Below are 26,099 nucleotides of genomic sequence, written 5' to 3'. Positions count from 1 at the left end.
GTATGAATCATGTTATTGTGTGATTTCTTTCATTTTATTTCTAAGGTCATTGGCATGCCCTACCTTAAGTAGTTCTGCTTATGGATATGGTCCAGCCTGATTATTAATGGCTATGACAAGATCTACAATTTTTCTGGCTCTGTGTACTATCAAGCAATTATGTATGGTAGCCCAGGCACCTTAAAAGTAAAACTTCAGAAATATTGTTAAGAATCCAGGCAAGTTCTTCTGTGAGATTGCCAAAAACTCAAACAAGGCAACATTTTCAGGCAATTTCAATGAAATCTCATAAAATTTTATTTCTCTCCTGTGAGATCTTTTGGCATCTTCATTTAAGATAGATTTTGGATTGCAGTGTGATTTCCTGGAGGATGTTATAGTAGGTTATGAGAATGTTCTTTACTGTGTAATATGATTATATTCCATTTCAAATATGTAGAGTTTTAGATTAGTCTCTTCATGCTTCATTGATTATGACATTAGTAAAATATGAGAGAAGATTCTGATCTCTGCTTAGTTAAAATGATGACAACAACAACAACAACAACAAAGAAAGCATCTACTAGGCTCCCACAAAGACAAGGATGAACATTGCTAGAGACTATATCTTCATTGTATGTCAAGAAATGGTAGTGTATATGCTACTTGAGAATTTCTTAGCTAGTAAGAATGGTGGTTCAGAATTTAAACCTGGTCAGCTCTCAAACCCTTCAAGTTCTCTTTCAATGCCACTGTCACAGAAGAGAAAATGTGGGTTTCCTCTCATAGTGTCTATTGATAATACATGCATGTCTACATTCTCTGCATTCCTACCATTTTGGTAAGTCCACCAAGAATTTTCCAGCCGCTAACCAAGTCTTGACAATCTAATACATGTTTACAGATTCTAGTGTATCTTTTGTACAATTATATAATTAAACAAGAACCCAAACCTCATCATTCTGTCTTTTTATGTGGCCATCCAGCAGACATTAACCCAGAAAAAACAAAACAAAACTCAAAACAAAAGGAATATAGGAAATTCCCTTAAGACTATTTGTCCATCTAACCTAGTGTTATTTACTCTGACTAGCAACAGTTCTCCAGGGGCTCATGGAAAGAACTACATCAGCTGCTACCTGACACTTTTAACTGCAGATGCTATGCATTGAACCTGGGACTTTATGAATGCAGAACATATGTTCTGTCATTGAGCTACCATCTCTTCCCGCTAAGCTTCAGAAAATCCCTGCAGAGAACATGTTGCTCTTGATAATTCAAGCAGAGGCATCAAAAATAAAACAAAGCACAAAACAGATCACAATCCAAACTGGTCTGGAGAAGATTTCTTCACAGTTCTAAAACTGAAAGCCAATGACCATGAAGCATTGAAAATTCATGTAAGACTTCCTGAAGAAACTTCTGCCTAGTTATTTATTTATTTATTTATTTATTTATTATCCCGCCTTTATTATTTTTATAAATAACTCAAGGCAGTGAACGTACCTAATACTCCTTCCTCCTCCTTTTTTCCCCACAACAGCAGCCCTGTGAGGTGAGTTGGGCTGAGAGAGAGTGACTGGCCTGAGGTCACCCAGCCGGCTTTCATGCCTAAGGCAGGACTAGAACTCACAGACTCCTGGTTTCTAGCCCGGCACCTTAACCACTAGACCAAACTGGCTTTCTAGTTATCCTAGAAAGACTTTTGATCTTCAGTAGTACAAAGAAGTATCTTGTGATTAGAAGTTTGAGAAAAATACATATATATATATATTGGTGGAGCAGAATAGCCAAGCTTGTGTTGGGGGGAGGAAAAATAAAGCCCAGATTATAGCATACTAGGGGTAGAATAATGGTGGCCCTGCGGGTTAAACCGCTGAGCTGCCGATCGGAAGGTCGGCGGTTCGAAACCGCGCGGCGGGGTGAGCTCCTGTTGCTAGTCCCAGCTCCTGCTCACCTAGCAGTTTGAAAACATGCAAATGTGAGTAGATCAATAGGTACCGCTTCGGCGGGAAGGTAACGGTGTTCCATGTCGTCATGCTGGCCACATGACCCGGAAAATGTCTACGGACAACGCCGGCTCTAAGGCTTAGAAACGGAGATGAGCACCGCCCCCTAGAGTCGGACACGACTGGACTTTACGTCAAGGGAAACCTTTACCTTTACCTTTTAGGGGTAGAATAACATCAAAAATATTAAATTCTCATTTTTGTTATGGATAAAAGGTGTTATAGCGTATGGATAGAATCTTTAGTTCATGCATTGATGGATAGATTTTAAAAGTATGGAATTATACTACTATTTTATAATTAGTAATATTTTTTAGGAATTTGGGGCACAAAGTGATAAAGCAGAGTTGAATCTTTAATTTGTTATTATTCCATTTCCTTTAAATATAGTACTTCTTATAGAAGAGAATATCTGTAGCTCAGGGTTGAACTGTAGAGTCCTTGATGCTCTCTGAGCTTGGTTGTTTGCTTGCAGATGTTTCATTACCCAACTATGATGATCTTATTTATTTATTTATATTTCAAATTTTGTCACTGCCCATCTCACACAAAGCAAGTCTGTTACCTAGTTGCGTAATGAAACATCTGCAAGCAAACAACCAAGCTCAGAGAGCACCAAGAACTCTGCAGTACTTCTTATCCCCAAGTGAATAATTTGTTTCTTGAGTTGTAGGTGTTTCTATCAAATGAATTGCCTACATTTGGTCAACTTTTGTTTCACTGAAAACAAAAGCAATGAACCCAAATAACTGTAATCTATAGCAAAGAGCAAAGAGAGAGACTATAGCAAGGCTACTTGCAGATGCATGCTTCAGCCTACGCTACCTACAGTCAGTATATTATCCCCCTTCCTCTATTTGCATGATTGTAATCCCATTCATTCAAATGTTTTGCTACTCCCTTCGAGTTATATCTTGCCCCAAACTGACTTCACATCATAGAAGAGAGAGAAACAGCAAGTTCTAAAAATAGCACATCGATTTTTGGAGCCTGTCAGGTTTTTTTTACTCTGTAGTAACTTGAAAATGACATGCTTTAAATGAATGAATGAATGAATGAAATGAAAATTTTCTCTTTACAGGCAGTAGCAGAAAACACGATGCCCTAGAAATTTAAGAGAGAAAGATGTCCCTTTATTAAAGAATGCTAATTCCACAGAAGTAGTTCTGCCTAATTAAGTGAGCTTTGGACTTGTGACCTTTTATGCTGTAGTGACCTTTTTTATGCAGTAGTGACCAGTTAAAGTTGACAATAGTTTCAGTAGCAAATCATGATACGGATGTATTCCAGCTCTTGGCCATGTCAAAGGACTAATTAGATAGAACTAACACAATGATAAATAATTAGGGAAATAACCTTTTATTAAGAGAGTCACTGGATAAATTCACATATCATGGTAAATCACAGTTTGTTTTAGCCATTATTTGTATCAACCATGCTTTGTTGAAAAAGCCACATATTCACAATGGCTGGGTTCACCCATCATTTTAAGCCAACAAGCAAATGATTTCAATAACTAGGGTTAGCTTTTGTAGCAACCTTTGGAATCATATGGTGATTTTTTTTAAAAAAATAAAGGATAACAATATTTTAAAAACAGCTTGCCAAATGAAATAGTTCTCATGGGAGACTTAACATCTGGTCATTCCATTCTTTGGACTTAAACAAGACTTGAAAGCTGTTAATTTTGGCTAGATTGTGTCAGCCTCTAACATAGCTTTTTCCTTCTTTTGCCAGATTCTGGTAGCTTGTTCCTTCTCTTGCCAAGTTCTCTAAAACCAATAGTCGATTGGCCAAGTTTGTGCCTGTGTGTGAGAAAGAATGGGCAAGCTTTCCCCATTCTAGTTTCATCCAGATGTATTGCACAACTTTTATGCTGGTTGGCAATTTAGCTGGAGACCATCAGATTGGAGATCTCAGGAATGATAATTTTGTGGGACAGAATACCTAGAATCATAACCACTGTTTGAAATTTAGTCACAGAAAGGAGTGTTTATTCTCTCTAAACTCTTCTGGTGAAGACATCATGTTCAGCTTGAGAACTCCATAGCGGTATATGTATAGTTATTGGTATGTTTATTTGTTCGATTAGTGAAGTTGCTAGTTTATATCTAATGAAGCCATGATAATTGTAGCTTTACTTTCTACGCACCCATCATTCTAGTTCTTCCTAACCACTCCCATCCCTATAAAATGCATGGTATATGGACATTTAGTTATCCCTGTTGTGGTAATACCTCCATTAAAGCTACAGCCAAATAGCACTGTTTAATCATTGCAGATGGCAGGCATATTAGAACTGGTTTATGGCATAGCAATTCTCATGCCCTCTGTATGGTTCTAATTAGGAGACCTTCATTAGTTTTGTGAGTGTAGGAGAAATGTAAACCTGCTTATGGGAGGAGAAGGAATTTTATTCATCAACAAACATATAATTTCCCTGCTGAGATGTTCTTTGAAAATCCAAATACTACATTTATTGCAACATGATATAAACAGCACATGAATAAAAGCCCAGGAACACTGAGCCAGAACAATCAAAATTTGGGTGTATTTTCCATGTTACCCATCCCAATTAATTGCTGTACTGTAGCTTTGTATCAATTGCAAATCCCAGACTGTTTTCAACGATAGTCCTATTTAAGCTCATTGTCACAGATCAGTCAGGAAGTGTTGTCATATAGCTCATTGATTTCTACACTGGGAACTGTGTTGTGGAAGCAAGTAGAAGAAATGTTTCCATCTTAGTTGCTGCAGCCCCTTTCAACCATTGTGTATGTGATCATCCTTCATTTGTTTGCAAACTGATATATTGGAAACACTGTGGTGTTAGAGGAATTAAATTAACTTACTGATAGAGTTCATTGTCTTGCATGTGGATTGCTTTATTGGCTGCAAGGCAATATAGTTCTTCATTCAAGAAAAGACAGTGGTTAAGTGGCTGGCTAGCATCCCTAAGAGATGGAACGTGGGAAGATACATTATTCTGAATCTGATAATGGTCTGCCAATGTTGTATTGTTTACAGTAGCTATCCAGATGTGTTGAAAATCATATCCCATCATTCTCATATACCTTTATTGTATGTAAAGGGAATGCTGATGATTGTAATTCTAAACATCTGGGTAGCCCAAGGTTTGAGGAGGCCAGTATGTAGTAACTATCAGGTAGTTTACCAGATTTATAGACAAACGTCTTTCCAAGCCTTACCTTGAGTTGTCAAGAATAGAATTTGGTTCTTCTTGCATGGAAAGTATGTGCTGAACATATGCTAGGCATGAGACAGCAAGATATAATCCATTGCTGCATGTTTTACTATGTATAAGATTGCTTTTCCTGCTATGCTAGTGTTGATTGGCTCTGTTCTGTGGGAGTGGCACATCACTGATTGGTTTCATAGGCAAAAGACACAGCTATAGTTGAAGAAAGTCGATACAACCATTTTTTCTCCGTAATTGTATTATTCATACTTAAAATTAATCTTAGCTCTAATGTTTCCACAGTGAACTGGCGAATTGATTTCCCCACCCAGAATAGCTAATCTGCACCCTGCCAAGTGGGACTCCAACTTCAGTTGCTACCAAGCTGATAGAGCCCAAGACAGGGAAAGACAATTTGGTGGTAGATCACAAACTGAGCCAAAATCTGCACTATACATGCCTGTCAATTTTCATCTTTTTCACGATTTAGTTCTATGTATTTATTCACTTGCTTACTTACATACTATGCATATAAACTAATCCTCCCCCCATGCATCCCACATAGATGATGTTCTTGGAGCAGCACACTGGTAATATTTAGTAATATGCAGCCAGCATTATTTTTGGGGAGTGGCGGGGGATCAAAAGTGCTCCAGAATTAAAGGTGGTTCTCCCCCCCACTTTTTTTTAGGAACCTAACATTTTTTTTTTTCTAAAGGTTATATTTATAGCAACACTTAAGTGCACATTAATACCTAATCAAATTGTAACTGATAGACAAAAATGAAATTGACTGGACTGCCACCCAGATACTTCAAGATACTGGCAAAGACCACTGCTTCCCCTTAGTGATTACCAAATTTTCCAATATTAAATTGGAGAAACTCTATGATCATTAGAACCGCCCCCCAATGGCTTGTTTTCCTGAAAAATGCCATCATTTTATACTTGCTCCCATTCCTCAAATAACCTTTCTTCAATTTTTGCCTCTCAATTGGTATTTTTCTTCTTCCTCCTCCTCTTTCCCTAGAGCGTTGAGAAACAAAGTCCCTGTGAACCATGGAACGTCTTCCTTCAAGTGGCTACTCTAGCCCTGATATCCAGGGTGACAGGGATGAACAAAATACAAATAAAACCCCAGAACCTCTTTTTATTTGCCTGTACTGCTGCTCCGTTGCTGTATTATGGGAGGTATAGTCTAACACACTTGAAGGATTCAAGATGGGATAGGCTGCAGCTAAAAATGTTGCATGGATTAGTTAAAATGACTCCATTATCAATGATGAAATGTTCCTCAAATGCACAGGGAAACTGAAGTTCTATTCTGCAAAAAAATTAATTTCAGAAAATAACTGAAGAACTTAAGCTTGTTTCTCAGACACGTATTGAGCTGTGATAACGGCAAGGAGATGCCACCCTGAACTTAGTGTAAACTGTGGGTTTATAATTGCCATTTCCTATATCAGCATTAAAAAAGAAGTGAATCAATTGAGATAGAATTTAGCCTTTTGGGAGTCTTTGCAGATGCCTGGTGACTGTGGTAGTTTCTTCCAGAGTGTGTGAATAGTCTATGGGTAGGGAAATCTGTCTGCCTGCATTGAAGCAATTGTAACTAATCATTTTGTCCTCTGTAGCTGAAGAATAATGAACGTTTTAGAAGGTACCAAGTTTATCAGTTTCTGAAACAATTTAATATGGAAACCTTCTGAACACTTTGTGGTAAATATGATAAAGGTGGAATGTCTTGTGTAAATTTAGATAAGCTTACCTTTGAAATGAGAAAAAAAAATTGTATCTTCCAAAGGTTACATTTAGACAATGCTCTATTGATAATATCCCATCAGGTCTAAAAGATTGCCTTGAAGAACATGAAAATCAAATCAGTTATTTGGGCTTGCAGATTTTTTTTTAACCAATATTTTTAAGTAAAAGAAAAGGCTATACATCATTCTTGGCTTCAGTACAAATGTGGCAGATGTCCAATGAACCTGACACAAAGTGTAACCTGAATTCATCATTACCTGATTAAATAATTCACCTTCCTTGTATAAGATTTTTAAAAGGCTTTGCATCAGCATTTCCTTCCAAGAACATTTTAGAGAAGAAATGACAGATTTGTTTTGCCTGTTTTGCCCTATTTCTCCAAATTGATTAACCAACTAACTATTAAACAAGTTCCCTCCTCCCTAAACTTTTAAACTTTCAATAATGACTGTAGAACAAGTAAGATATAAATAAGCAAGCTGGTAATCTAATAAATAAAGAAAACCCTTGTATAGATACATCCAGCATTCCAGGTACTAACCCTAATAGCTACTTACCTGGAGAAAGTCCTATTGAAATTAATTGGGCTGGCTTATTGTACTGCAAGTCATTAATCTAACTAGAGGTATTTAAATATGTTCTTAATTGTTTTAAATATTTAAATTCTGGCTGAGGCAGAAGGCACTTGATTTAGATCTCACTGCTATGACTTTTATAGCTGAAGAACAAGTTGCTATCTGTCAACCCATCCCCCTCCAAGAATGTCCTCTAAGATTATGAATATAAAGCCCCTTGAAAAATCAAGGTATTATTTGATAATTTATAATTTATAAATTTATAAATTATTATAAATAAATAAATTTATAATTTATAGATGCTAAGTTATTGCTATTCCCAGTAATGAATATATTTACAATGCATCGGTTATTTCAGAAATTATTTTTTAGTTCAGTGTGTTTCAAATTAGGACTGGTGTCATCTTGCTACTTAACACATAATGTGGGTGACTGTAAATTATGTGATTATTATGTAAATTATTCTTCTGCATGTCTTTTCTTTCTCATTACTAAAGAACATTTTCCCCCAATGCTCAGGACATTCCCATATGCCTACATAGAACACCTCTTTGCTATTCAGTCTCTGTGTGGTTGCTTATTGGTTCACATTAGTTTTGATGAGCTTACTCCTTCAAGCAACCATAATGTTCTTCAGGTTTGTGCAGAAGTCTGAAAAAAGGATGGGCTTCTTTCATTAATAGTGTAGAGGTGCTTATCTTGTGCTTATCAAACATCCAAAGCATTATGTACTAATCAATCAATCAAATGCATAAAATATAAAAATAAAATGCATAGCATCTGGGCATCATCCAACCAATTGTCCACACAGCTGGGATGAATACATGTCTTTGCAAGACCTAAGATAATCTGGTAGGTTCTATGTGGCCCCTAGGCTGCACCTGTTTTACCCATGACTTAAAATGTATACATTATTATTCCCTTTATCTGAAGGCCCTCTGGAAATGAGGAAGAACAGATGTGCTTATTTAGTAGTCTTCAGCAATCTCACGGTTTTTCACCAATCTTTGAGGGATACAGTATTAGTTAAACTGGAATCAAAACTATGGGTTGGATTGAGATTTGCCCCTCAATGAATAGAAGGTGGAAATGGGCAGGGTGGCAGTTTTTATTCCCCCAATTTCCATGCTGTTTTGGGGTAGTTATCCCTCAGTTCTTCAGAACAAAGTAGGAAATGTTGCTAAGGGTAGCAAAGTGAAAGGTGAATTGATAAAACATAGACCCAATCTCTTTCCTTCAGTGCTAGCAAAACACCACTGAGTGGCAGCCTGGATCCTGCATTTATATATTTTTACATAATATTCATGTACAAAATATACTCTAAAAATAGAAATTTATAGTTTAGCTATATCTTGAAGCTTCCTTCTGGGAGTGGGGAAAATCTAAAAGAAACTAGGGGAACATCTGATTCAGGATGGAATATTGTAGACAGATTATAGGGAAAATACTTTAGCTCTTCAAGTTAAGGATCAGATAGAATTTAGGGGTGGACATGCAGAAGGAAATAAAAACCTTGAAAAGAGACATATGTAGAGGGATGACCATAATTCCCAGGCAGAAAAGGCCACACACCCTTTCATATCCAGAAGTGAAACAGAGAGGGACTTGAATCTTATTTTAGCTGGAGTTAGACAATATTTTCTACCACACCTGAATACTATGCCTGTTGTACACTCACTGCTGCTTTCTGGCTCTCAGCGTCTGCTGCTGAAGTGACCATTTCTCTCTGCCTAATAGCATGAATGGTTCTACTTTTGAGTATTTTGGACGCCTCTGGCTGGTTACTTTTTAGCTGATCAAATAAGAGTCTCATGAGATATTTGTGGTTGGTAGATAAGGATAGTCTTTCCATGCATATTGAATCAGTTGCTACTGTAATTGCACAATGGGATTGTAAGGTACCTATTGTACAATTTGCAGGAATTTCCTGAAAATAATTTTCATGTAGTGATGGAAGAGTCTGCATGTAAATGGTGGAGTCTCCCTCACTGGAGGTTTTCAAATGGGGCTGGATGGCCATCTGTTGGGGATAGTTTAGTGGATTCCTGCACTGAGCAGAATTTGGACTATTGACCTATAAAATCCTTTCCAATTCGCACATTCTGTGATTCTATGAATTGCACACATTATTTTGTGATTTTTTTTTCTTCAATAGCTTCACATTTCCTTATTTGTATAAGGGTGAAGTGCTTAATTATTTGCCTAGTACTGACCTTAGTGTTGGAAATCACCAAATGTACACTTTGCCCTTACACATTTTTTTCAATAATTTAGTACTGTTATTCCCACTATTAATATAAGTGATATTAACTTGAATGGGTATCAGTCAAAAGATAAAATATGTCTTGAACAGACTTCATTTTCATACACTTCCCGTTTTGGGGCATACCATTCTCATGCCATTTGTTAGCAAAAATAGCATAAGATATTGATGGAATCTACCCATGATCCAGCATCTTCTCACTAATTAAATGTAACCAGTGCTTCATTTTTTGATTTTATCACACATCTAACTAATGTGGCACTAACACTTTCAACACTGTTATCAAAGCCTAAATTTTTATTTTTCACATATACATTATTCATAGTAGCTGACTTCATTACTGGAGCCTTTGTAGTGAAAGAAATTTCTTTACATTCTAATATGGATGACTTTCTTATCTATTTTACCAACTTCTTTTTATCGCAGAAAGTATTGATAGCCAGGATAGATCAAGGAGAATTAATGAGCTGCCTAGTAAACTGAGCTGTTCTGGAGCCTGAAATAACATAATGTTCCAAGTGGCTTATGATAAGGGAGGTATCAGCATATAGTCTAGAAGCACATCCTCCTTCAAATGCTGGCTGACTTTGTCAATTAGACATAAAATAGGAGAGAATAATGTTTGTTTCTTCATTGCCCCTCTTCCTTCCTTCCCTCCCTCCCTCCCTCCCTCCCTCCTTCCTTCCTTCCTTCCTTCCTTCCTTCCTTCCTTCCTTCCTTCCTTCCTTCCTTCCTTCCTTCCTTCCTTCCATAACAAAATTCTTCTACCCTGTCCTTATATAAACTTGGCTACTTCAGAAAACTATGAAAATATCTCAACCTCTATACACATATACACACTCATATACACTCATTTATAAAATAATTATAGGTCAGAGGGAATTGATCTACTTTTCTGATTATGTAATATTCAACAGCCTTTTGGATTTCTTTTATGTTTATCTGAATAGTAGCTTTGTCATTCATACTGGAAAAAATCTATGTTGTCACTGCGAGTCGACCCTGACTTGATGGGTCATAATAAGATCAAAGCTTATCATAAACTACATGAAGTTTTATTTCTTTTGGCACTTTTAGACAGATTGCAGACAATTTTAACGTCCTTTCATTTGTTTCCTCAAGCTCACTTCTGGTTGTATTATTTTAAAGCTGTGTGTTTAAATTTGGGTGTCTATGCTTTTCATAAAGACTACCGGTTTTTTTGTGATGCTCTATGCTATTTTCATTTGCATGTCATTTGGCCCTTTTAATAAAATTAAAAACATTGCCAGAAACCCACAAAGCACTTCTAAACGTTCCTGTATTAGGTGGGTTAAGTATAGAAACTTCAGGCCGACATGAATCTTACTGCAGGGCACTGTCTGCATGAAGCAAGAATTTTTATTTTAAAACTGTATTTAATGTTGCTGAACTTTTTGGCTGCCAAAGTGTAAAATAAAAATTACAAATTATGTCCTAACGTTTCAGTTACATGTACTTTGTTATTCTCTCCGTCAGCTAGATGTAAGTTTGTATTAAACTATGAATGAGAAAACAATATTGCCTGCAAACTAAAGGTGTTTAAAGAAGTTCTCCCAAGGAACAGTCAGAAGATATTATCAACTGTTCTCTCATTCTTTTTTCCTGTATTAAAAGCCTTGAGTGCCAGGCTGACATTCCTTGCAGAACACTTTTTCCAGCTACTAGCAAAACTGGGCATATTCAAATTTGTGTCATTAATAGTTTTCCCCTCAAATAATATTAAGAATATTCTCTCTCAGATCCCATTGTTTTTCTCTTTGAAAGAAGAAAGGGAAAATACCAAGCTATAAAAGTTGTATAAAACTCTTCCTGTATCTGTATAGGCTGGGAACCTGCAAGCAGATTTGCTTCCTAAAACAATTTAGTGCCTTTACAGTTTTTCATAAAAAGAAAAAGAAAAGAAAAATAAGATAATACAAGAAACCTTTGATCTTCAGTGTACATGAAATGTGAACTCTAATTAAAATTGATGTAATAGCAAAGGGTGCTTGGAACAGCACATTTTAGTACAACTTTTCTTTTTTCATTTATAGAACATCATGGAAAAAATATCCAGGAGGACATTTAAGGACAATTGTCCTTATTGAAGTAAGCATGGACTTCTGTCCTTTGCCATGCAATAATCTACTATAGTGAATTATGAAATTATGGCTTATTGATCCATTCTTTAAGAAGCTATTGAATAGTACAGTGAGGGTGTCCCACCCAGTTTTAAAGCACTTTGCACACTGCATCTGAATACTGCACTATTCTATTCAATATGTTAACCCATCTATTGTATTCTATTCAGTTCAGCTTTGATCATGCCCCACCTTGTCCAGGTTTGGACACTACACTTTAAGAAGGATTCAGAGAAATTAGAAGAAGTTCAGAGGAGGGCAAAAAAGCTGATTAAGAAACTAGAAGCTAAACCATGTGAGGAGAAATCGAAGGAGCTAGGTACATTTAGCTTTTAGAGAAGGAAACGGGGGGAATATAATAGCACTCTTCAAATGTCTGCATGGATTGCCCCTAAAAAAGTTCAAGACCTGTTTTCTTTCACTCCAGAGTGCAGGATTTGGAGTAATGGATTTAAGATAATAGGGAGGGAGATTTTGGGTTTAATGTCATAAAAAAAACCTTTTTAACGGTAGTTCTGCAGTGCACTCAGTTATCCTATGGTAGGTTATGATGAAGGAAAGACTAGAAAGCATCTGTCTGGGATATGTTAATTTGTATTTGGGCTCAATGGCCTAAATGGCTTCCACAGATGTTGGAATTCTTGTCAGATTTGTTGTTGTTGTTAACTAATTGTGTGGATGGACTTAAAGTCATCATGGACATAGTAGAGATGGAGATGATGATGATAAATATTTATGTAAATATCACATCTAATCTTCACTATAAAAATCAACGTAACATATTTCAACTTAAATTTACCTTAGGCAAACATATTAAAAGCAGTACTTTCCCTGCCAGTGGACTGCCTCTTTCCCTCTCCCTCTCCCTCTGTCTCTGTCACTATCTCGGAGCAGAAAAAGGGCAGAGAGCATTGCTAGAGTTTGGTACAAAAATTCTGTCATTTGTTTCTAAGAGAAAGACATTATGGTATATTTTAAATCAATGTTGCTGTATTTAATATATACACTCTGAGGTGTATCTATTGGATTTGGTGGAATTCAATTTTATGTAAGTGTTCTTAAGAATGCAGTTTTATTTTTGTTTCCAGTGCGTGATAGACTTGCTGTGATATATATGTAAGTAGTTTCTTTTGAAATAGGAGATGAGGGCATCTGTGGGGTTACTTAGCCCAATCCCTAAACTTTTGATACTACCAGTGTACATTTTTAATTGTGCTCTTCCATTAGATACTGAATTCCCTTTTAATGCACTGTTTTCACTCTAATTCATCATTTATATGTTAGAACAGACAGGTAGAAGTGTTGTGTGTAGTATTACTCCTTGTTAAGTTAGCAGTTGTGGAGTATTTGAGTCTGTACAATCCTGCAACCTGCTAATGTGATATTTAATGAGGAGACATCAGTCTGGAGAAAGGTAGTCAATATAAATCAGTGTTTACAAAGTGTGATTAACTCTGAAATATTTCATCAATGCTCTGGTCCCAGGCATACTCTATGCTAATTACTAGAATCTGTGCATGTTTCAGGGGACTTCTTCAGACTCAGAGTGCAGCAAACATGGAGCAGCAAAATTGCAATTATGCCTGGGCTGTCTCTGATGGCAATTTATGCATTTGGTGTGATGACCTCCCTCTTCCCAAGAGAGCAATAAAGAGAATGCATTTTCATTAAGATACTAATGCACTTAATCACAAGGGGAAAGGGTTAGAAAGTAACAAAATACTTCTAAAGCATGATGGGGAAAACCTGATGGGGAAAAGCATTTTTATTCTTTCCATGAAGTGCTACCACTGCAGATTACACCTACTAAATGTAATTGTGAATGTCCAAGTCAGTAAGAATACATATATTAGTCAAACAGCTACGCTTATCTTAAAAGATATATTTCCCCTCATTGTATTAGCATATGATATTGAAAAAGAACACAAGAAAACCTCTGTTAAAGCTGACCGGAGGTCTGTCAAGTGCAGAAATTATTTCCTACTTCGTTCAGTCAGATGCTTCCAGGAATCCCACAAACAGAATATAAAATCAAGAAAAGGTGCATGCTTTTGGCCCCAGTAGCTGATATTCAGTTGCATTATGCCTCTCAAAACCATGCTGCTTCTCAACAAAATGTTTCTTAATGAATAGACATTGATAAGTCTCTTCTTCCTGAATGCACCTAGGCCTTTTTAAAAGCATTAGGCAATTATCACCATTTTACTTGACGGCAGTGAATTCCGTAAGTTGAATGAAAGAGTACTTCCAGTGTTCCATTCTGAGGTCTAGAAATAGAAGGGAAGGAGAAAATCTCTGTCTCTACATTTGGTGCATTTTATATTTACTTTTCCCTTTCCTACCCTGTGCATCGTTTGATAAGTCCCTATTATATCCTCCTCTTAGTTACCTTATGACAGTGAAGCTGTAGTGAACTTCTTTTTAAGAATTCTGCCATGAATCCTGGTCAAAGCAAGTTTGGGTGTTTCATTCACATCAAAACCATGGGGAATAATATGGTTGGGATGGATCAGGATTGTCCTAATTTTCTAAAATGTACATGGTGGCTGTGGAGTCTCTCTTCATTTTCTTAAACTTTTAAAAATACAAGTTCACCTTTAGCAGCTTTAGGCATCTTCCATGCTGCTTTCTGGAATGACGATAGGACCACTTGAAAAATGTAAAAATAAAAATCCACTCAATGCTGGTTTGCATGCTTACTTCAAGTAAACAGTCCTCTGCTTTTACCTCAACATTTCTTTTCCTTATTAGGAATAAATCCAGTGAGCGTGAGAAAAACAGAGCTTCAGCAGTCTTTTTATCACAAATATCTGTTTCTTTATCATATGGAGGTGGATACATATCTGTGTTTCCAGGGTAAACTGAGGTGCAGAACTACAGTAGAACAGTTAACTAGCCACTAGATTAGGTTAGATTATCACTGTACCATATTCATGGTCATCATGAAATAGTTAAGCATAGCATAATGAGACTAAGATGTAATACTGTAAACCTTGCTGGCTGGGGAATTCTGGGAGTTAGTCCACACATCTGACAGTTGCCAAGCTTGAGAAACACTGCTGTAAACCATTTTACATTCTCATCTCCAATCCTGGCACAACCACCAGGAAGGGCAAGAAAGTTTTGCTTTTGTTTCTGATTAGCCACAAATTAACATTACATCCCAAACCTAAACTTTGACAAATATTGGTTGTAGTTGATGGAAACAAACCAGACTATAAACTGGATTTTGAAACTGATTTATTCTCACTCAGAATTGAAGATTAAGCAGAGATGATCTGTTCGCCAACTATGGCTGATATCAAACTAAAACAAAAGGTTCCACATTTATAGCCAAAATAGTTGTGGGGTGAGAGATGTATGCAAATCACAGTTTACTGCCCTACCTTGAGATGCTAAAATAGATGTGATCCAAGGCCACATGGAACTGTCAGCTGAATTAGTTTTATTTTAATGTATCATTTATGTGTTAGATTTATATCGTTCCTTTCCTTCATTTGTTCCTGGTGGCATACGTAGTCCTTCCTCCTTCTGTTGATCCCCACAGCAACAACCCTGCAATTTATGTTGGGATTGAAAAATAAGTAACTGGAGAAAGTCAACCAGTAAGTTGCCAGGGCTGAGAGGGGATCTCCCTGGTACAAGTCCAAAATTTCAGAATGCTGTAAATGATGAAATCATAACTATAAAGAGAGGTCTGGCATCTTGTGTAAAAATATGGATCATTCTGATAATATATGCTTATGATTTCCTAAACTACTGAAGAGTGGAATAGTGTGTAAGCTGGACCCTGCTATCACATCAGCACATCTAATGCATTTCCTTGAGAAGCAAGCAGTAGTAAAATGCTTAAAATGTTTAGGTAGAACCAGTTTGCTCAATCCTGTATTTACTACATTGTGGAAAAATGCTATTTGCTAAGCAATAGCCTACTTAAATTTTTAAGCTGTATCAGGATACATGATTTTAATATTCTAGTTTTGTAGTTTTCTTTAGCATTTGATAGTGTTTGCAAAAACAAAAAAATATATCTGTAAAAAGAATTTAAGCCCAGTTGCTAACATTTTCAATTTCATGCTTTTCTTATTTAGACCTTCAGTCATATTTGTGACTAGATGATTAACAAAATTATAGCTGATATTTATTAATGGATTCTTCTTTCTATGTACTTTAAACATTGCAGGTAACATAGAATACAGCTGCCCAGCAACAAATGAATGTGAAATCACAAAGCGCAGACGCAAATCCTGCCAAGCTTGTCGTTTTATGAAGTGTCTAAAAGTTGGCATGCTGAAAGAAGGTAAGGCTGATCAAGTCCTTTTACATAATTATTCATAAACACTGTTAAGAACTATAATTTAATTTGAGAAATGCAATGTATTTGATGACTTTGCTTACTTATTGTTCAGAAATTCACTTTGGGATGTTATGATTGTTTTTAAAAATAAAACCATATAATCACCCCACAGAGCGGAAGAGAAATGTCTTCAGTTAGCAGCTTAATGCAAGCAAACCTAATTCTTTTTTCTCTGAAAAAAATCAATTGAACATTATACTTTGATATTTGTACATTTTTAAATCCTGTTATCCAGTAGAAATGCCTATAAAATAAATATCTTAGGGAAAATGCTTCACACAATGTATATAATGTTCTCAAAAACTCAGGCAATTAGAAAAAATATCTTAACAAATTGTCATGGATTATAAAAAGTATACATAAAAATCTGTCTATTAGAAGATCTCTCTATCATCATCTCTATCTCTGTCTAATAGATTAATTGTATGCAAACTGATGTAGAAATGAGTCAATCTAGGAAATGAGAAACTGGACAAAATTGTAACTCAAATTCTACATATAAATCAACTAATGGCTGAGAAGTTCTACTGATTAAAATTATTTAGCTAATCTGGCAAAATTTGGAAATAAAGGAAGGATACCTGAAGCAGAATAGCTCTAAAGAACAAGTACCACTATACCACTATGTAACTTTATGAACATTCACAAGATGAACTGCCAGCAGTGGAGAAATGCAGATCACTGGATGAAACTACGGAGAGCCATATAGGAAAAGTATGCCTGACTTAAATTTTGTTGAGCTATTAGGTTATGAGCCAGCCCTAGAAATGGAAATTATTGGTGTATCAAAAGAATACCACCACCATCATCCTTTTCAATTACTGCTTGGTTTTTCTCTTGTTATTTTTCTGTAGATTGATTGCATATTAGGTAGTACAGCCTGCGTTTGAAAAGGTACTAGACAACCCTATGACCTGTTTGGTCATCCTTTGAGAGAAGGATAGTGCAGTCTGATGTGACCAGAATAAACATTAAATTTTAGGCTGACCTTATTTTTTTTAGCCCAATGCTAGATGGTCCTGTGATCATCTAAGAAGAGTATATATCATAAATAGAAAAATAATTGTAGTGTCAAACGAACTTCATAATAAGTAAATATTTACTTACCTAAACAGATAAACAGAATGACCATGGGCGGGCAAAAAAGCAGTGAGAGAGGGAGCGACTTCCACCTTCCTGCTGGCTTCCACATTGACTTTGCTTGTGGGAAGCTGGCAGGGGGCATCGGAAATCACGATCACATGACCATGGGGATGCTGCAATGGCCACAACTTTGCAAATAAAAGTGGTGTGAACATTGTGGAAATTTCAATTCCACAGGAGTAATGGGTCCAAGATTTTTTATGCATTCTTTAAGTTAGCTGATTTTAGGTACCTTGATTCAAAAATTGTTGTGATATAATGCACTGTTTGAGCTAACTTGAAGGTACAAACAAACAAACACAATGAATATTTTAGTAGTATATAGATAGATTTTATGAAATACATTGCTGCAGTTGAAGCACCTTGAAGTCCTTGAAGTCAACTGTGCAATCCATAAGATCATCTCTCCATGCATGTGCAGGCATGGCCACTTCACTTTTCTGACATTCTCCACAGAAGTACTATCTGTGCGCCCCTAGCATGCGCAAACAATTTGGGAAACAATTGAAGCAGCAGGGCCAAGCCTTCTGAAAGATATGGTAGCCTCTCTACTTCCAAGAAACTATCTCTGCCAGTGTACTTCGCTAAGTACCATTTGAAAGGTACTTTCAAATGCTTCGTATAGCTCTATTATGTACAGCGTATAGGTGGGTCTGATTTTATGGCCAATCTGAATACTGAGTCTGCTGAAGTCAGTGAAATCAGAACAGCAGAGACATAATTTACTTCATAGCTATTAAGAGTTCATACACTCAGATACAGTTCCTATAATTTTAAGGCATGTTTTGATTGTGCTTTGTCCTTCAAATACCAAAATATTGAATAACTGTACAATGTAATTTTTTTCCTATCCTTTTACGTAGTATAATGTGATCTACACATCTCCCACAGCAGAGGGTCAGCATGAGATATTTGAAATCTAGAGTTGTTTGTAGTGTATCTATCTTCCTGCAGCAGCAGCAGCCTTCAGCCTTTTTAGACTGGGACCCACTTTTTCACAGACATGATTTTGATGACTTACTTCTTTGTCATATATTAGAACGCCATTCTTACAGCTTACCTTCCATTGGGTTGTAACTTAGTATTGATTTCTGACCCATCAGCTCAAGGGTCCTTACTCTGTAGAAAAATAAAATCAAGCTTTTGCACTGCCGAAAGCAAGAAAAGCAAGAACTACAGATTTTAACCATTCAGTCATATACATGTCTATTTAGAAGTGCCTTTGAATTGAGTAGAACTTACTGCTGGATGTATCTATAGAATTGCAGCCTAGATAAAGAAATAGAATAGATTTAGGTTGTATTATCAAGGAGAATACAATTTTATCTGTTTTACAGTTCAGGTAAATATGATGCATATGATCAATATATAATGTGTCACAAATTTCCAGTCTTATTCAGAGAAATCCATATTGAGGTACCTCAAAAGGCCATGATGAAGGTTAAGCATCTGTCCTAAAATGCATTTTGCAGTGAAAATATGGTTTGATTTTCCATTCAGAAATTGAAGTTCACATTTTTTCCTCAGAAACCAATTTTCCTATGACTGTTATTCACAAGTCAGCGTGTAGAATCATTGCTGAGTTGGATGGCCTTACAAATCTATATAATAAACAAACATGGGCTAACTGATCAATAGCAGAAAAATTAGGCCTATCACACCCTTTCAGACATACTGTTATTGGATTATACTTACTTAGAATAAACCGCATTCTGTGTATGGTTGCTTTGGCAGGCATGATGGTCCTATGAGCCAAATCCTGCTGCCTTTAGTTTTATGCTGGAAAAATTCCTATCTAATTCAGTGGGGACTCTGCCTCATTAAGAGATACAGGATTTGGCTTTTTTATTCAGATCTGGATAGGTCTTCATCCATATGGAAACCCTAATTTGTTTCATGTTATGAAACCGTAATACAAAAACCTTTAATGGAAGCTTAACATGAAGTCAAACACTAGCAACATCCTAAATATGGGTCCTTTTCAGTCAGTTGTTACTACTTGATCTATTTGTCCAGCTGAAAGAGAAAGCCATTGTGTGGATTGAGCATATTGCCATTTTTTTTCTTTCATGTAATAGGCTTTTGTTTTTCCTGTCATCTTAGTAACCGAGATTTGTGAAAGTGATCAACATGGATCTTTTCCTCAAGCTGTTTATGCTGCTGTTCCTCTTTTGTTTTGGATGTTTATAAATAGAAGGCATTTTGTCCTCTACCTTCAAGATAACTATTCTCACAGAAAATTCACCCCCAAGCTAGAGTGATTAGGGAAAGCCATGACTGGATTTCCCATCATCAAACAACAAAGCAAAATTTCACAGTGGAAAAATATAAGTACGAAATCATGCCTTTATTTTTCCCCAGCATGGCTAATAGCAGCTTCAAGTGGCAATTTAAGCTGGGAAAATATTGAAAGGTTAAACACTCACTGTTTAATCTCTGTTCTTTGGAAAATAAAATGAAATTTTAAAATGAAGTTAGAATAAGATAACTGTGGCAAAAATTGGTTCCCTATGCTCCTTGAGAGGAGGTCACAATTATTTTACTTCCCTTCTTTATGTAGATTCTGGCACCTGGTGAAGTAGGCCTCTGAAAATAACCATTTTTTAAACTGATGGAAATCCCAAAACCAAATAATTCTTTTTTTATTCCATTTTAGACTTGTTTGGAATGCAACTTTAAAGTGCTCTCAGATATGTATAGTTAGTTCCATACAGAGGGTTCATCTGTTTTAATTGTCTAGTCTTGAGATGGCAGCATAAAATTTGAGGATGTTTCTGCCCTAGAGAATATGTGACATGTGTAGGAATTGACCTTTATTTGACATATTTTGTTTGGTAAGTGGTTGATTTCCAAATCTTTGCATGAATTGCTCTTTTCTTAAGTGAGCTTCAGGGAGCCAAGAGTTTGATCCAATTTCCAGAGAAGTTGAAGAAACTCATTACAGCTTGGTTCAATATATGACTTAACTACTCAAAGAAATATTTTTATGTTTGATACCTACATGTGATGCTTGGTAGGAATGCTAGGAATTCTCCCAAAAAGTTAGGTACTGAGAGTGCCTGTCCTATCAGCAGAGATTCCTTAACTATCTTTTAAGTTTCACAGATTTGACCCGAACAAGATATTAAGAGCCAATTTCAGGGGCTAACAGGAGATGTCACCCTTATTCCTTATTTAGTCTTAAGCCTCAGTGCTCAGTAAGTTAAATGTTTTAAGATTTGTGAACTATGGGCAGTCTTTAAACTATATTTAAGAAGTAAATATAATGAAAGTTTGTACTTTCTTCAAATTGAAAATATATACTGCTTATTCCTGCTATTTTTCTGCTGCTTAGAAAATATAGTAGAAGGGAGAATCAAACAGATTTATTCTTGCTATAACCCTTTTGGTTACATTATAGAAAAGGATTGAGTTCCTGTGTCTCAGTTTGTTTTTAATGTATACTTAAAAAATTTTAATCCCATGCAGCATGCCAGAGGAGGCCATCTATTCAAATGTAAATCTGTTCAATTAAATTACCAGTCTATAATACAATTTACTGTTGCAACCTTCACGTTGGCTACAGCAGTTGCTACATGCTGATGGCACAGTATGAATAAAAAATGACAGTCTAAATCTATTTACTTAAAAAAAATAGTTGTAAGACTTGAATTACTTTAGCTTTCATAAAAACATAGTATCTCCTTTTTGGAAAACACATAAACATATTGGACAATGTGATTCTTATGTAAACATTTTTATTAATTCGGAAATTAGTGTGAACAAGGCAGAAGCCTTACTAAATCCAAACAAGTAGACTAACAATCTGTTTTCATTGTCCAGACAGATGCTACTGTAAAATGCCAGATTTTGACCTTTCCATGGCAGATGTCTAAGTTCCCAAAGTTCTCTGCAAGTACTAGATAGATAACAGACAGAAAGACTCTGTAAATACCCAGAATATTTCTGTTCAATGTTCCAGCCAGCCAGATATGCTGTTTTTGAGGATATTTCGTCAATGCATTGCTATAGCATTCAACAAATCCCTCCAATTTTTTAAAGTTGATGAACTTTTGAAAGATGTTACATAAATATATTAAAATTTCGTGAGACCTCAGCCTGTGGACATAGGTATTTTGGCACTGAGCTATTACCAAAAGTGTGCTATTATAACCAGGGGCTAGGAAAATGAATTTCTGAATTTTTAGACATATGCTTCCACAGTGCAGTAGTAGTTGCTGCTGTATATATCCCTGCTCAGCAATTTCATGTTAGTGAACATGCTGGTCACCACTGATCTTTTCTTTTTCCTAAAAGTTTGGGTTGGTTGGTGGTTGGTTGGTTTTGCATTTCTACAAATTTTAGGGTTCCCTTGAATCTTCTAGTATCTTTTGTGGTGTAGGGAGTAATACCGTTTGGCATTCATTGACCATCTAAAGCTGGCTGGGGTATTTTGGGAGTTGAAGTCCACACATATTAAAGTGGCCAAGTTTGAAAAACACTGATCTAAAGTGTCCCCAAGAACTGGTTATCTTAGCTTCCCTCCAGAAAAGATTTTATCAAAGTGAATGCCACAAGGTTCCTTATTAGAAAGTTTAGTGACTCTCATAACATGGGAACAGGCAAGTGAAAGACAAAAGTTTGGTAAATGTGGAAAGAAAAAAGGAAGGAAAAGAGCAGTGACATAATATATGTCAGTCATGTGTCGATATCCAAAAGAGTGAGTAAAGGGTAGTTATTTTATATAACTTACTAGCTGTTTGGGCTTCCCTACCTCAGTACGCATTACTTTATTGATGGAACCCTCCAGAGTTTGTGTATTTAGTAGATGTATGTAACAGCCTTCCACCAACTATTTCTAAGACCAACAACATCAAATAAAGTGATACAGGGATAGATGCACACATGCATGAATAAACAAGATCAGCAGTATGAATCGGCCTGTTGCCATCCTGCCTTACACCAACTCAGATGTCAGAAGCATCTAGTGAAGAAGCTCTCTTTTTAACCTCAGCATATAGGCAAGTTGAGATGAGCACCAGGTGGCCTGGTCCAGGCCATCTATTGTTTAGAACTGGGGACAAGGGGAGTTGTTCTATGGCCCTTAGCCTCTTTTCATGTTGAAAGTCAGCAAAGGGAGAAAGTAGTTGCACATAGACAGAGGAAGCACACACTGCAGTTTTGTAAGCTCTGCAAAACTTTGTAAGTTTTTTTCTGCTTTAACCTCTGACTCTGTCCATCATAAACTTGCTTTTTTCACACACCATTGGTTCCTCAGAATGAAAGAATGCCCCACCCCACATCAAGCTGCCTATGTCTGTTGAAAAAAATCTTTTTAATCCTGCTTTAACTATGGACTAGTCATTCTATCTATCTGTCTGTCTGTCTGTCTGTCTGTCTGTCTGTCTATCATATTTTTATCACCACCCATCTCCCCCATATGGGGATTTACACTTTTTATGCTGCCAAGATACTTCCTGTGTATTAGCATTGCTGTATCTATGGTTGCTATCTTTAATTACTTATGCTCTGCTGTCATTTGGAATTCTTGAGATCTTTCTTAGTGGCTAGCCAGGCTCATTTGTTAACTGAGGAACTGATTCATGTTCACTAATTGGATAGTATACCATAAGTTCATTTGATAATCAATCAGCACAGAGACAGGAGAGAAATAGTTCTGTTTTTGTTTATTCCTCACTGTTCCTTGTAAGTCAAATCAAGAGCTCTGCTGCTGATTAAAACACGCAGGATAACAATATGCAGACATTGTCATTCCATTCTAAATGGAATACAAGATTTTCAGGTGATGTAAATATGGGCAGTACAATTAATTCAACCGGGAACACTGCTCTGTTGCCAGTTTTTCTTACTAAGGTTAACTAAAATCTGGTATGATGTTCTTGTCTCAGACCACAGAGAGCAGCTACCGCTTAAAATACTGCAGAGAATGCCAAATGAAAGGGAGTAGCTATATGTATATTTCAGAGCTTCCCTAATGCATGGGCAAGAGCAGGATCAACAGAGGGTGAGATATTAAGTGTAGGAAAACAAGCATGGACACTGCTTCTCCAGGTATTTAGAATCCTATGTAGAATGCCCAAATGACCCTATGGAGCATAGAGGTTTTCTGATTGGTAATTCCTAACAAAGACTTTATGCATGATACAGTGTAATTAGCTGTAGAAGAAAAACTATAAGGGATTAAATCCAAAAGCATTCTCCTGGATTATTAGCCACAGTGAGAAAGGATGGGGCAATGCATGCAGTGATGGTGTGATTTCAGGGTTGGCCAACCTTTGGATGGATGTGGCTCCCACTTTGGGGAAGAGCAAATTTATTTATTTCTTATTTATTAGTTTTTTATAGCCTCCCATCTCAGCAAGTGACTCTGAGTGTTTGATGATGCAGAATGAGTAGAGCTGCCTCAAGCAGGTGGGGAAGGCTGGATTTTTCTGTCCCCCTCCTCCCTTGTAAAGGGAGCTTTATTTGTTTTTGTTAACTGTGCTAAGACAATTCAGAAACTAATGTGCTCCCTATCTCGAAATAGTGGGAAACTACACTGTTATGTTTTGGCAATAGTATTCAGATAAGATGAAAACCACATAAGAAAACACTCTTTGACCATAGAGTGACAATTCCTGCTACATGTGACACCGGAGCCACAGTTTGCATTTCCACGTATGGATGCTCATATGGATCTTAACCATGAACTATCAGTGAAATACAGAACCCTGTATATCTTGTTCAGTAGAGAGGCTGGTTACTATGTATTCAGTCTATAAGCAGAGGTATGCATGGAAGATGTCACAAAATATTTTTTGTCATGCTCTCAGAAACCATAAGCAAACTAAATCTTTGTAAATAAAACCATCTTATCACTGTCTATGTTCTGAGGCCATGGAGGAGAAAGCTGATTTAATAACATTCTTCATAGCAAGTTCTTCTTTGCAAAGAACCCGTGCATAATAGATTGCAAAGACAAATTTCTTTCACAGTCTAATAACATTACTCTGCCAAGTAGAAAACAGAAGTGATTATGCAGGGAAGAGTAACTCGCTGTGGCCTTCAAAAATGGAGAGGAAGAGAAAGCACAAGCTTTTAATGATATCCAAGAAAAAGTATTTCCAAATAGATAGGAAAAAGGAATAAATTCACTTTAGTGATATCTCTTATATTCTTTTCCTGTAATAAAACATTTATGTAGCACTTCTGAAATAATAAGCAAGAATGCACTTTTTATCTGAAGGGATTCTTAGTTTCCAGTAGTTGTAAAGAGATCTGCCTTTAAATGCAACCCCTGAATGCACAACAATTGGATTTAACTTACACCTAGTTTGATTTGTGTTTCTCTTGTAATAACAGAAATTAATAATCTAGCTTCTGTTGTCCTATGAACTGGGAAACACCAATTTAGACAATCTAAGCCCTATTTGGTGTCTCCAAATGACTTATGTTCTGGTACAAATCTTGTACTTTGGAAGAAAGGGGTGGTGGTATGGTAGAATAGCAGATGGGAACTGCTGATGTATTGCAAGAATTATTTAACATACATTTTTTAAAAAGTGTCTGATTAAAGAGCTTGGTTTCAAATTAACCTTTAGAGAAGAAAATGTATTAATGTGGGGCAGAAGTTTCTGTAATGTATTTCTCCTTTGTGATTATTCCATACATTGTGCATTTATTTTTCTCCCTTAAATTAGAAGGTATAAGCTTCTGTGGGTTCAAAAGTCTTTTTGCACTATATAACTGTTAGAAGTCCATCATTTTTAATTAACAAAAGTACATTGGCCCCTCTTTGATTTAATGAATATCCCCATTTGTTATATATTCAGTTCCCAGGCTAAAAAGAAAATTAGCATTTTTGTCTTACTCAGGAAATATTATTCCTTAAAATATATTCACTAGAGTTAGCTCAGAGGGAGGAAAATGGGTGAACTTTTGCCCATGTACCAGAAATAGTGGCAGCTATGTCAGTGATAACTAAGGGGGAGTAAGCAACTTGGTGAAATGATGCAGGATTTGGTTTGATCTGACATCTTTCCCATCAAGCTACAGAAGAATAAGTGCCTTTAGCCCTTTCTCTTTGGCACACAAAACACATTTTTTCAAAATGTCTGAGATTAACAAAGCTCATCTGTGCTTTATAAAGAAAGGCTACTTGCCTAAATTATTTTGGTCTCTTACTCTGGTCTGTGTATGTGCTGTTCAAGGCAATTAGGATTGTTGTTCCACGTACAAAAGGTGTTGAATAGTCTTGGTGCAGAGAGATGTATCGTGTTCTGAGACTAAAAAAGCTACAAAGGGGTGTGCATGTGTAGTCAGGTTTAATCCCCACCCTAGAAGTTTGGCATAATTTGGCTCAACCACTCCCCAAGTTAAAACAGATATCTATCACCCAAATTTGGGGCAGAATTTTATTTCCTTCAGTGTGAGGCCCTGCTGGAGTAACTTTAAACCGCCAGCACCAAATAGTTTTCTTAGAATGTTTGAACAGCAAAGCTTTGTGATCTTGGCACCAGAACTGCTGAAAGATGCGGAACTACGCATGACCAGCTCAATCAATCAAAGTAGACAGGGTATCAAGAAACACTAAAATTACAAGCTGTAAATATCACATGTGTGATCTCATGGAACTGTCCCTCAGATATTCCTTGTATATTAAGCTCTTCCTCACTATAGAAACTGTTTCA

General features: G+C 36.4%; 1 protein-coding gene across 2 annotated transcripts in view; it reads left to right on the top strand.

The window, feature by feature from the left end:
• The window catches only part of ESRRG (estrogen related receptor gamma), a 193,505-nt gene that overhangs the window by 46,949 nt on the left and 120,457 nt on the right, over positions 1 to 26,099 (top strand). For both annotated transcript variants that reach the window (XM_063303530.1, XM_063303522.1), the window contains one exon: positions 16,114 to 16,230. In XM_063303530.1, the coding sequence (XP_063159600.1) occupies positions 16,114 to 16,230 (117 nt within the window). The remainder of the gene's footprint in view (positions 1 to 16,113; positions 16,231 to 26,099) is intronic.

The sequence above is a fragment of the Candoia aspera genome, chromosome 1 (genome assembly GCF_035149785.1).
Source record: "Candoia aspera isolate rCanAsp1 chromosome 1, rCanAsp1.hap2, whole genome shotgun sequence".
Classification (NCBI taxonomy): domain Eukaryota; kingdom Metazoa; phylum Chordata; class Lepidosauria; order Squamata; family Boidae; genus Candoia; species Candoia aspera.
Note: the sequence above shows the minus strand (reverse complement) of the source record. Positions and strands in the feature narration are given on the sequence as shown.